Below are 12,961 nucleotides of genomic sequence, written 5' to 3'. Positions count from 1 at the left end.
AAACATATTTTAAGTTGGATTATTGGGGTGGAAGTCCCCCTCAGTTCCAAGATTAGAGGGGAGATGTCGGGATTTGCGCCAGTGGTTCAGACGTACCAACATTTTTGTAAAACAAAAGCCTTCCAGGCATTAGTTAAACATTACATTAAATGTGTAACTCTAGCAGGGAGTTCGTAGATAAATATATAAAGGTAAACTCAAAAAATTATGTCGCTTTTTGTGGAGGTCTGTGTTCCATTGGCTCTCACACCGTGATTTGAATGCAAATGGAGATAAGGCGAAGGTCAGTTGTTGCTGAAGATATAGCCAACATACTATTAGGTTGTGGTAGTTCAGTTACACCGTGAACCTCCACAGACCGTTGTAAGGCCGTATACACTGTTCGAGTTCAAAATGGGGTCAAACGCTGCTGCAGCAGGGTGGAAGATATGCCGACCCTTTGTTGAGAGTGTCGTGACAGTACTACGGTAGTTTGACAAGTTTAAAGATAGTGACGAAACCCTCGAAGACGCACCATGTGCTGGAAGATCACCCATGTACAAAATGAAGATATTCAGGCAGTCATTGAGGAGAAAAGTGGCCAGATATGTGAGGAACTGAGTATACAATTCAGTGTGAGTGGAGAAACCATTCGACAGCACGTCCATCAACTTGAAAAGCACTCAGTTGGGCCGATGGGTCCCACATGATTTGACTCCGGTCAGAAGGCAACGTGAGCAGTCACCTGTTTTTCTTTGCTGTCTTTTTTGAGGAAGGAGCCATTTCTGAACAAGATGATGACATACACGTATGTTGAGATACACGTACGAAGATCCACAGCGCCGTCGTTATTGGTTAACATTTCAAACAGATCCAAAACAACGAAACCAGCACTGTACCAGAAAAAGGTCCTCCTGTGTATTTGGTGGACTGCTCGCTGCATCGTGCATCGGGAACTGCTACCAGCTGGTCAGAGCATTAATGCATCTGAGTAGTGTCAGTAGTTAAGCCGCGTTCAAGAAAGATTCAAAACTCTGGAACCAGCACTTCTGAATTACAACGATAACGTTATATGTATCATTGGCAATCTGTGCCTATTTACAGAAAGGGGATCAGAGGCGAATTATGTGAGCAATATAATGTATAATGAAAAAGAAAGACATATAGAGATTTCGAGATTATTATTTTGTAATTGGTAGCTAAAATATGAGTTGTTGTTAATATAGCAACGATATAAATAATTGTACATATACGTAGACATCTTAACGAGTAGATAAGTGTGTATGAAGGTCTATATATATTTTATTATATGTGCAGAAAAGTTAATTATATATGCTTATCATAGTCAAATATTAAAAGAAAATTAAGAAAGTGATAAAACGCGTTGAGTTATTTAGAAGATTAACTTAAAATATCGAACCAGGCCCTTATAAAAATTGGTGCCGAAACCCGGGAGTTATATAAAGTGTCGTTTCGAAGGTTTAGTAAAAACGGCATTTCAACGCGATCTTAATATCACAATTTTGCGAAGTGGAAAAGTAATTAAACGAAATATGGCCGCGGAAAGTAATAATTTGGTTGATGGGCAAAGTGTGAATCTTGAATTGACTCCGAGGGACAATTTGGCAGACATTCTAAAAGATTTGGCTCAACAGATAAAAAATCAGTCCGAGCAGATGAAAAACCAATTGGATCAGCAAATGCAACATGTGGATGAAACGTTGGACCAGCAAATACAACATGTGAATGAAAAATTGGATCAGCAAATGCAACATGTGGATGAAAAGTTGGACCAGCAAATGCAACATGTGAATGAAAAATTGGACCAGAAATTAACGCAAATAGCCAATGACTTTGATGAAAAAATAGTAAAATTGAGTCAACGTAATGAAGATAGATGGGAGCGTGTGCAACATCAGTTAGATCAAATGAACTTACACGTGGTGCAAAAATTCGAGAAATACGAAGAGATAATAGAAAAAGTTGTACAGCGAAGCACAGAAATTCAAGAATCTATGGATGTTTTAAAATCGACAATTAACGCACATGAAAACCACATTAAAGTACTACAAGATGAAGTTAATTTCATCAAAGAAAGATGCATTCCCGGAACTTCATTTCAGGATACAGAAGGCACGAGTCATCCTATAGCCACAGGTTGGGTACCTGATCATCCTCCAAGAGCAACATTGGAATCTGCTGGATCATCGAGTGGTGCAGAGAGTAGCGGCGGAGAAGAACGAGAGAGGCAAACATCCAAACGCAGACGCATCTCCAGTAGAGGTATGAAGACATCTACAGGTAATCAGTTACGGTTTAGCGAAGTAAAGTCGCTCACAAAGTTTAGTGGCGTGCCAGGAGATATACCCGCTAGGGCATTTCTCGAAAAATTCCAGGATGAATGTGAGTTCATCGGTGTAAATCTGTATCAATTCTTAAAAATATTACCGCATATCTTGTTGCCACTTTGCTTAACATGCTTTAAGGCTATTAGAGGTAGCCTTCATTCGTATTCAGATTTTAAGAATGCTCTTTTGTCGAATTATGAAAACGATTTTATGGTAGCAAATAGAGATGCTGTTTTACGAACGAACCACTACAATCGAAAGTTATACCAGAGTATTACTGAATTTGTAGTATCAACATATCATGAGCTGAGATCATTAAATCCGAATCATCCGGAATCCCGAATTATAGCTTCAATTAGGATCTTATTGCCATTTATACTACAACAGTTGTTAATGTCGGCTCAGTGCATTAATTTCAATCATTTAATTATGCTCATTCAAAGTTATGAGAGTCAATCTGCAATTCAGAATAACAATAAGATGCAGGATAGAGGTAAGGGTGATTATGCACGTAATCAGACACAATATGCATCTGTTCGTAATGTAGATATACAACCTGAAAATGATACTAATGTACGTAATTCCAATACTAGAATGAGTAGCTATAATGGTACCGGAAATCAAACGCAACCCAATTATAAAAATGGAGCTAGGAATTTCAGAAATAACAACAGGTATTTCACTAGAAATAATAATTATCGCCGATTCTCAAAAAATCAATTTACAGATGGCAGGAACTTCGTAAATAGGAATCAAAATATGGTATCATCTTATGAAAGACAAACACGTACACAAGACTGTGCTATACAATGTTCCTTAAATGAACCCTTCGAACGTATAACTTGAATTGACAAAAAGGCGTCTGATGGATTTGTAGTAAATTGACCTTTGCTTACGTCTATGGTTGATATGTTCTTGAGTCGATTTATTATTAAAATGTATGTTAAAAACATATGTAATTATGAAATATTTTGATTATGGGTAAAATTCATTATTTACGGAATATTGACGAAGTTAATTTATGGCAGTTAACAGAAAATGTTATTGATTTGTTCCTTATAGTTTTGTTGCAATTTCCTTTCATAGCACTAATTGAAGAAATGATAATTTGTGTTTCATGTCTTTTGCAAAGTTATCTCATAATTATTTATACGAATATTATGAATATTTAAAAATAAAAGATCGTAATTTTAATGTGAACTTATGAAAGTAATGACAGATATATGAAATAGATGCAATTTATTATATGGAAAGAATAAGAATAACGAATATCGTATCTCTTGATTTTTCAAAACTTATTAATGTATTAAATGATAACCATCAATGTGTTTATATATTCCAACTTTGTTGACTGATCCTATCAATATTTAATAGTATGAAGATCTTTGTTTGTAAAGAGTGTTGTTTGCATATGAAGGAATAGTTGAATTTGTACCCTAGAAGGAAACTATTAGTTAGGATTAATTCTTGAATAGCCTTAATTATGATAATTGTAATTCGTCGTTATTAATGTCGAGATATATTGACAAAAATATAAAAATATGTTATGTTATAGTATATTATATATAAATGGAAAAGTTAATTATGTATGTGTATTAAAGTTGATATTATATATATGAGGGCTATTCAAAAGATAAATGTTGCGTGATATCTAACCCAGGGTTCTTTCCTTCATAGTAAAACTATTATGAAAGTCCCGTTCGAGGCGACATCTACAACGATAACGTTGTATGTATCATTCGCAATCTGTGCCTATTTACAGAAAGGGGATCAGAGGCGAATTATGTGAGCAATATAATGTATAATGAAAAAGAAAGACATATAGATATTTCGAGATTATTATTTTGTAATTGGTAGCTAAAATATGAGTTGTTGTTACTATAGCAACGATATAAATAATTGTACATATACATAGCCATCTTAACGAGTAGATAAGTGTGTATGAAGGTCTATATATATTTTATTATATGTGCAGAAAAGTTAATTATATATACTTATCATGGTCATAAAAGCCAATTAAGAAAGTGATAAAACGCGTTGAGTTATTTAGAAGATTAACTTAAAATATCGAACCAGGCCCTTATAGAATCGCAAGGGGGTCCTCTTGTAACAAGACAATGCTAAGCCCTACGTGGGTAGGATGACCCCGGACACCATTCTGCGCCTTGAATGAGAAGCACTATTGCATCCGCCATACTCCCCAGATATTGCATCGTCCGATTGTCATCTGTTTCATTCCTTTGACAACTACCTTAGAGGACGCCAGTTCAAATCTCTAGTAGAGGTGTAAAATGCATTTGGTACCATACTTGCTTTACGGCCGAGCAAGTTCTACCGCGATGGAATCCATGACCTCCCAGAACGTTTGCAGAAGGTCATCGATGCTGATGGGGACTATTTTTGATATTCCAGGTATGTCGTAGGTGACATATCGATTTACGTAGGCGGTTGGTGAAAAAGCGACATAACTTTCTTGGTTACCTTTCTATATATGGAGTTTCCAGACCTAAATTTTATTCCTTTATTTATAAAACGTTCCGAAAGTACTTTAAAGCAGCTCGTAATAGACATGGAATTTGTGTTTCATCAGGGTATATTTAGCTTCATTTTGAGAAAAATTTTAAAAAATGGTCTGATACTTCACAGAGGAAGGAATGCGATACTGAACGAGCATATTCACTGGAGGAATGCGAACGAAAGTGCTCACCTTAAAAAAAGTTGAAAGTTGTACTGGAAAAGCGAAACCTATGGTAGAGATCACCGTTTCCCTGTGCATTTGCATTAACAAGTATTCAAGCTGCTCATAACTATCAACAGATAAATTTGCATTAGAATTAAAATAATCTGTTCAGATGTTTTTTTTACATGTAGCTCTTAGGCTCTACTACTACAACTACTCAAATTTTACCTTCTGCTGCAATTAGGATTTAATTAATTCCTTGTTTTCAGCAGCGCGGAACATAATATGCACTTATACTAAGCAGCTTATTTTAAGCATTCCATTCGCACCCTACTTTCTAAATTACTGGCGAAGTCAATGTTAATTATCGTTATTTTTCTTCCTAATTTTTCCTTGGTTTTCTGTTCCCGGCTCATTTTCTCTGGAATCACATTTTGAGAGATCGTAGTCGCTTTCCATAATGTGCTCGTTCCTACCCCGTGCAGTACAGAGCACGAAACATTTAACTAGGCTTGTGTGTGACACTTTAATTCAGCGACTCACTAATGGAAGCGCGCGCTACTTTCTTTCTCAACACTTCTTTTGATATTTCTATTCATGCTATTAGCTCCCGTTCACAATTAACATTCTTAACAAACGTATTCAGGTGAATTACGTTTATGACATGATCTCATATAGCGACTAAATGTACGTAATTAAAGGTATTTGCTTACCTCTGATTCATCATATGATCCAAATCCTCCACTTATTCCTACAAATGCTCGTATTGCTGCTGCTATTAGGACAACAGCAGCGGGTGCACCTGAAAAAGGTATTAAGAACTTATTAATAATGGTACATATTACGTACAATGCAAAAGTAGTATTCTACTGCAAAAATACTGTAAAATGCGCGTCGAACAAGATTGGAGACAGGGGCTGAGTAGAATTTCGTAGTCTTCAATCGGCAATTTCTCCTTGGGTCACGCCCTGAGATCCCCACTGATTTCTACGAAACAGCACTGAATTAAGGGATGATCATCCTCTGACTTGGTCTTCAGTGACTCAAATCAGAGGTGATCTAGAAGGTAAAAAGTGGGGGGGGGGGCAGCCAGAGCTCAGAATATGATAGGTATATCATGAATTTACCATACACTTTAAAAATATATAAAAGATACTTTAAGTTATTTTTATCTAAAAACTGAGGGTCTGGGACACTCCGCCTTCAGGCTAGATCCGCCACTGAATCAAATACATTAAAGCATACCGCTATCCTGTGCAGTCAAAACATAGATTGAAAAAGAAAACTGCCCAGGTTAGGTTGGAAGCAGCTGCAAAACAAAATCCTAATTTTTCTGTTATTGTCCTTTTTTAACATGGAAACTAGAGTTTTCACGTATGAACAAAAAACATGGTACTGACACTTCTCATTTCAACATTCAGTGTTTTGCTCCGAGCGTGTTAGTTCTCCAGGCTGGAACAAAACATAGAAAAATACCTATCTAAAAAAATGTGTACAGTATCACAAATAATTAATGATTTTTTTCTATTTTTGTTTTCATTTTACGAGGAAACTAATGTGTTTCATGTTAACATAGACTAATTTCACAAAATGTCAAACGAATAACAAAAAAAAAAAAAAAAAATCTTTTACTCACAGTCACTCATTCACTCTCTACTGGTGACTCAAAAGCACAGAACTTGCTCTCTAACTTTACCGAAAGCAACTAATTACTTTGTTGAATACGTAAACAAAGAGATGTTTTTGTTATTGTAAAAGTTACAATGGTTTAGTATATGAACTAATCAGAGATATTTGTATGTTACAATTAACTACCTATATGTATTTTCCCTTCTTCCTCTTTGGTTTGACAACATTTTTTTTTATAAAGCAGTCTATTTCCAACTGCTTGATAGTAACACGCTTTTGCATTCCGCGAAATAACAGAGAGAAACACAAGAGCAAAAGAGAAGACAGGCATGAGATGGGAGAATGTAATAAACAGGTGTTGGCAGTGTACGTGTAGTTATGGATCCAAGAGTAGTACAATAAAAAAAAAGTTTAGAGAGACACTAGAGCTAAAGACTGAAAAGATATGAAGTAGAAGAATATCATAAGCAGGTGTTGTGTACGTGTACTTGTCGATCCACGAGTAGTACATAAAGACAAAAGCAGCGATAAACATTAGAGCAGAATAGGAGAGGGGTATGAAGTAGAAGAATGTAATAAACAGGTGTTGGCAGTGTACGCGTAGTTATGGATTCAGGAGTAATGCAATAACACGAAAGAAGACTGAAACACAAAAGCAAAAGACGAGAGGGGAATGAAGTAGAAAAAATTACGTACGCAGGTGTTGGCTGTGTACGCGTATTATCGATCCACAAGTAGTACAATAAGAGAAAAGGAGAAAGAAACACTAGAGCAACAGAGGAAAGGATATGAAGTAGAAGCATTTCCTAAACAGGTGTTGACTGTGTATGCGTATTCGTGGATCCACGAGTAGTACATCAAGAGAATAGCAGAGATAAACACTAGAGCGAAATGAGGAGAGGGGTAAGAGATAAGAGATAGGAGAATGGAATAAAAAGGTGTTGGCATTGCACGTGTAGTCAGGGAACCATTATTGATTGATTACGGTTTAATAGAGAGATAACTGATGAAGGTATTTTGCCCCGTCAGATGAGACCGATGACTGACACGTGTTTCACATCAAAAAATCAAAATGAATTTTGTAGAAAGTTTAGTACAGAGACACAAAGGAACGAAGTCCAATTACAAAAATGTGTACAGTAGGCATAAGTAAATGGAAATTTAACATTTTTTTTTTTTTTACATTATATGAGTAATTTGCAATATCAGAACATGTATCTTTCAAGCTTTGGAAGGAACTTCACATAGCTGTTTTAAAGATTAAATATTTCAAAATGACCAGAAACGCGTTTGATTGATTACATTTGGTGGGAGTCTTACATCTCGAAATCTGATTAAAGTGCCTTATTTCCTTTAAGATGCAGAAAAAAGTCAAAGTACACAAGGCATCTTTACCACTAATCTGGCTAATCTGCAGTAGTAAAAAAAACCTACATCTAAAAGATAAGGTTGGGTTTTCGAGCGAGAAGATATTTACTTGTATATGCGACATGAAAAAGAAGAGTCTGTTTTAAAAGAAAGATAATGACACACTACTTTTGCTTCGTAAGTAACTCACTTAACTAACTCTATAGATTATGGGACCCGGAGGTTCAATGCCGTGTTCGCAAGAGCTCTTCACTGACTTTTATCTTTACCCAACTGGATCCAATTTCTACTTTGTATTCCTACTCCTGCGAGATCAGTCTTAATATTGTCTTCCCATCTGAGCCTTGGTCTTCCTAATGGTCGTTTTCCGATTGATTTATCATTCAAGACTTTAAAAGTATTTCTGCTTTCTTCCAGCCTAGCTACACGACCTGCCCACCTAAGCCTCCTAGACTTGATGACCCCAACTATGTTTGGTAAACGGTAAAAAGTATGTAGTTCCTCGTTATGAAGTTTCAGACATTCCCCATCCCCGTCAATCTTGGGTCCGAATATTCGTCTCAGGACCTTGTTCTCAAATACTTTCAGTCTACGTTCTTCCTTCAGAGTAAGTGACCATGTTTCGCAACCATACAGAACAACAGGCATGATTATCGTCTTATGTATTTTAAGCTTCAAATTCCTCGACAAAATTCGCGCCGACAAGAGATTTTGAACTGATGTAAGTAGCTCACTTAGAACGTAAATTATAAAATCATAGTTGTACTGCAATTTGCAATGAATTATTTCGTTTCTATCGCATTTCAACGATTTTCTGTCGCAAACCGCGATGCGATACCACTTTCAAAAATGCATAATATGTATATATACTGTAAATATAGGTCAAGTCAAAATGATGAACCCAATTTTAGAAATTTATTCTCTGAAATCAAATTAAGGTATATTATTGTAAGACATACGCTTTGAAAGCTTAACTTTCAAAGTATAGTTTCCATGCAGTGCTTCCATTTTCTACCGCTAATAGTCAGCTGCGAGCAGTTAAGGAAAGTGGCGTTAACTAGAGAACAGAGAACTTTCTGTAGGCTTGATTATTATGTAAACAAACCTGTCATTAGTGTCCAACGACATTTCCGTACTCAATATCGGAGAGATTCACCTACATGAAAGGCCTTTCGTAAGTGGTATGAACAGTGCCGTATTTAGGGGGGTGGCTTCAGGGCTTAAGCCCCCCCCCCGCGCCCAAAATCTTACTAAGTAAAGTAAATGAAATATCTTGCAGAATTTTCACATTTCCAGGCAAAGTCCCCCCCCCCCGAAAGTTAGCAAAGCCCCTCCCGAAACAAAATCGTAAATACGCCACTGGGTATGAACATTTAAGGTATTCGGGCCGTGCATCTCAGCAACCATCGCTGATATTGACCGCATATATACTATAAAAGATTTCACAGGGGATAGACTATCGGCTTGATATGTGCCGCGTTACGGGAGGTGTTCATATAAAACATTTCTTTGTAAAGAAAGAAAACTTTGGTAGTTTATCTTTCTCAGTGTTTGTTTCACAATACGATATGTTGATTAGATTTCAGAGAATGCATTTCTGAAATCATTTTGACTTGCCCGAAAATCAATACAGAAGTCGCAAAAGGGCTAAACAAAAAATAAATATATTAAACATTAAATAATAAGAAACCAAGTCAAAAATAGAAATAATAGTACCAAATAATAAGGAAAATCTTTTAAAAATCAGAGAACGTTAACTATTCCAATCTCATGAATAAATATGAGAACAAGACAATTTAAGACTTTGTTATCCACCAAAATCTATGGATCCACGAATAGTATATTTGTTCTTCTTTGCTTGTCACTATTATCTTTTATCAATGTTAGGTATCCTACCTCTTTCTTGCCCTCTCTTTTTTAGATTACTTAGCGGCCGCGGTGGCTCAGTGGTAAAACGTTCACCTCTGATGCATGGGATCCTTGGTTCGATTCCAGCTCGCCTCAAATGAATTTTGTGCAGGACAAATACCGTGTGCATGAGTTATCTCGAAGATCTCCCGTTTCCTCCCACTTTCTTCATTCCAGCATTTCCTTCATTTCTCACCATCACCGTCCCCTTTAGTCTAAGCGGCATAATCGTGGGACGTAAAACATATAGATTTCATTTCATTTCATTTAAATTATTGAGAACGGGGTAAGTCAAGTTTACCATCACAGGAAAGTCAGTTGAAAATTCTGTTATAGATCAATGTTTCACAGCGTAGGGGAATGTGAAAGTCCAGAAAAACTGGCGAAAGCTGATGTGATGTGACAACATTGTTCACTACTTTTCCATTCGAAATTGAAGCCATGGTTTTCGCACCGAAACTAATAGACCAAAGGCATATATACCGAAGCTAATGAAGACGGCGATTATGGAAATGAATGAAATGGTAGAATGAAGAAAGGCGAAGAAAACGGAAGAACTCCATATTAATATTTGTGTTCATTTGATGCGAACTGCGATCGAACCACGGAGCCCATGCACCAAAAACGAACACTCTGTCACTGAGCCACCATGGTCTCAGTTTAGCATTCAGCAAAGATCACCAAAATTTTTGTGGTAGACTTTGATATCTAGTAGTGTAACCAACCCATATTCGTTACATGTAGCAATCTTGATTATTGATTTTATGTGAAATCATCGTTCATGTTCAACTCGATTTTCCGATGTACCATTTATCTTCATTGTTTTTATTCTATTTTGGGTATATTCTAATTTACTTGCATAAATAGGTATGCCAATTGTTTGACATTATTACTCATGCTGAATTAAATTAGTATGGCTGTACTTTAGGCTTCGACAGATTATAATTTACGGTGTTTGATATATATGTCCAGTTGTGGCAACCAACATTAAACAGTATTGGACGAAAGGTGTTTCCTTCCTTTTTTTCCCTTGTAACTTACTGATGCTTAGGGCAGATAAAAAAATTCTTACTATAAAAATAAGGGAAAATCAGTCTTGTCGACAAGATATAACTTAAATATACTTGTATAATTGTCTTAGGAATTAACTATATTGTGTTTCATGGAATTTTCTCTGACGAATTAATAATTTCGTGATTCGGAATCCTGACGGATAGAATATTGTTTCAAGTCTATGATGGACAAATTACAAACTTTAATTTTGTTTTCCTTCTAATCTGAATGTAGGATTAGAGTTTCGATAGCAACAACAAGTAATAATTATATTACTTGAATTCCAAACTTCACTTCCCAGATAATATGCAGAATGGCTATGTATAAATGTATGATAATATTGTTAGTAACTGATGCTTGTAAAGAATGTAAATATGAGGTTGTACGATGTTTATACTGTAATGCATTGATTTCATAAGTCACTACAATACAATGAAAGTTTTGCGTGTCCAATGTGAAAGTGTTAATTATTAGTCTACTTAAACCTGATCAGGGTCTATGTAAGGGTACGTTTGCTGTATATATGTTCGTCAAGGACAGTTCATGTGTTAGACATTCTATAGTGATGTTTGCTATTGAACTATGCTATAATTCCACCTGAAAATAGCCTAGCTCTATGTTGTGAAATTCTGTCCCTTGTATTCGCTGATCAACTGAAGCTTTGAACGAATGAATAATATGATACAATATAGCATAGAGCACATACATAACATAGATTATCGAGGATACAAATCTTCCTTTCAGGGGATATACCATGTAGGTAGCAATTAGAAAATTAGATCATAAAACTTCTTTATGCTTTGCAGGACTTCCACGACGCGCAACGTACCTGCATCTTACCTAAAACTATTTTTACCATGTCCTTACTGATATATAACAGTATACCGCTATTAAGCCGTAATAGGTTACTTGAATTGTTTGCTTTTCCACACGGCAGGTATTCTGGGTTGATATTGTAGTTCATGCTTAACACGTTGACTGCCAAGACCGAAATTCAATTCCGACCCCTGCAGCCATCAAATGTTTTATCTTGAAATGCAATCTTTTAACATCACTTATGCTTTAGGTGTACTTTTTTTGAATCAGAAATGAACCTGTTGCTCAGGGGAGGCGAGGCCTACATACGGACCTCATGGCCCCTTTAACAAAGGCAAGACTAAAGCCCACGCGAGGAAATCACGGCTTGAAGAAGAAGAAATGTGAAGCCCGTATGTGGGTTTCATGGCCCCTGTGAAGAACTATGTGAAGCCTATATGCGCGCTTTACGGCAGTCAACGTGTTAAGATAAAATAGACGAAGATTTAACCGTTTGAATTATTACATTAAAGTCCGAAAATGAACTTAAAAAATTAAGAACAACCAATAACAAGAACAGAAAAGGAACCATTCTTGATTTGTGCCTTGCTAAATGGGTACAAAATTCTTCTCATGATACGGTGTGATCGTATATACGTGATTTATTTTATCCTAATACTGGTCTTGAGTGACCTAAATATAAGAAACGTAAACCTAACTTAACTTTTCTAGTATAATTAATAGTTTGCTGACTGAGCTATTAACTTACCAACTTTAGAGAACATAATTATAAAATTGTATACTTACCCCAACCAATAAGAACGTAGATTCGAAGTTTTATGTTTTCAACTGAAAACGTTTCCACTACCAGCATATAAAGATAGAAACCTGGAAAGAACGAAATGCATAAAATAATATCAGGATCTGCTTTAATATTAGAACAAAGAATGTTACACTACAATATAATTAGCAAATTATTATTTTGATTAGATCTTCTTACACTGACATTTTCTATGTAAATAAAAATGCAATTGATAGAGCTAAACTATGAAATATATATTTATATATGTAAGAATTAACGTACCAATAGTATATGTTTGTTTAATTTCTAAATAAGATATGCAGTAATTTTATCCAAGTAATGCATTAAATTATAACTTAATATTTAAAACAAAAGTTAAAGAATTTAATACATAACCAA

General features: G+C 35.7%; 1 protein-coding gene across 2 annotated transcripts in view; it reads right to left on the bottom strand.

Annotated features, from left to right (window-relative positions):
* The window catches only part of LOC145671020 (diuretic hormone receptor-like), a 1,407,723-nt gene that overhangs the window by 215,425 nt on the left and 1,179,337 nt on the right, over nt 1-12,961 (bottom strand). For both annotated transcript variants that reach the window (XM_081739675.1, XM_081739676.1), the window contains exons 8-9: nt 12,568-12,648; nt 5,721-5,809 (exon numbers count right to left, since the gene is read on the bottom strand). In XM_081739675.1, the coding sequence (XP_081595801.1) occupies nt 5,721-5,809; nt 12,568-12,648 (170 nt within the window). The remainder of the gene's footprint in view (nt 1-5,720; nt 5,810-12,567; nt 12,649-12,961) is intronic.

Source organism: Thermobia domestica, chromosome 15, assembly GCF_964235325.1.
Source record: "Thermobia domestica chromosome 15, izTheDome1.hap1.1, whole genome shotgun sequence".
In the NCBI taxonomy this organism is placed as follows: Eukaryota; Metazoa; Arthropoda; class Insecta; order Zygentoma; family Lepismatidae; genus Thermobia; species Thermobia domestica.
The sequence above is the reverse complement of the archived record's forward strand: the minus strand, read 5'-3'. Positions and strand labels throughout refer to the sequence as shown.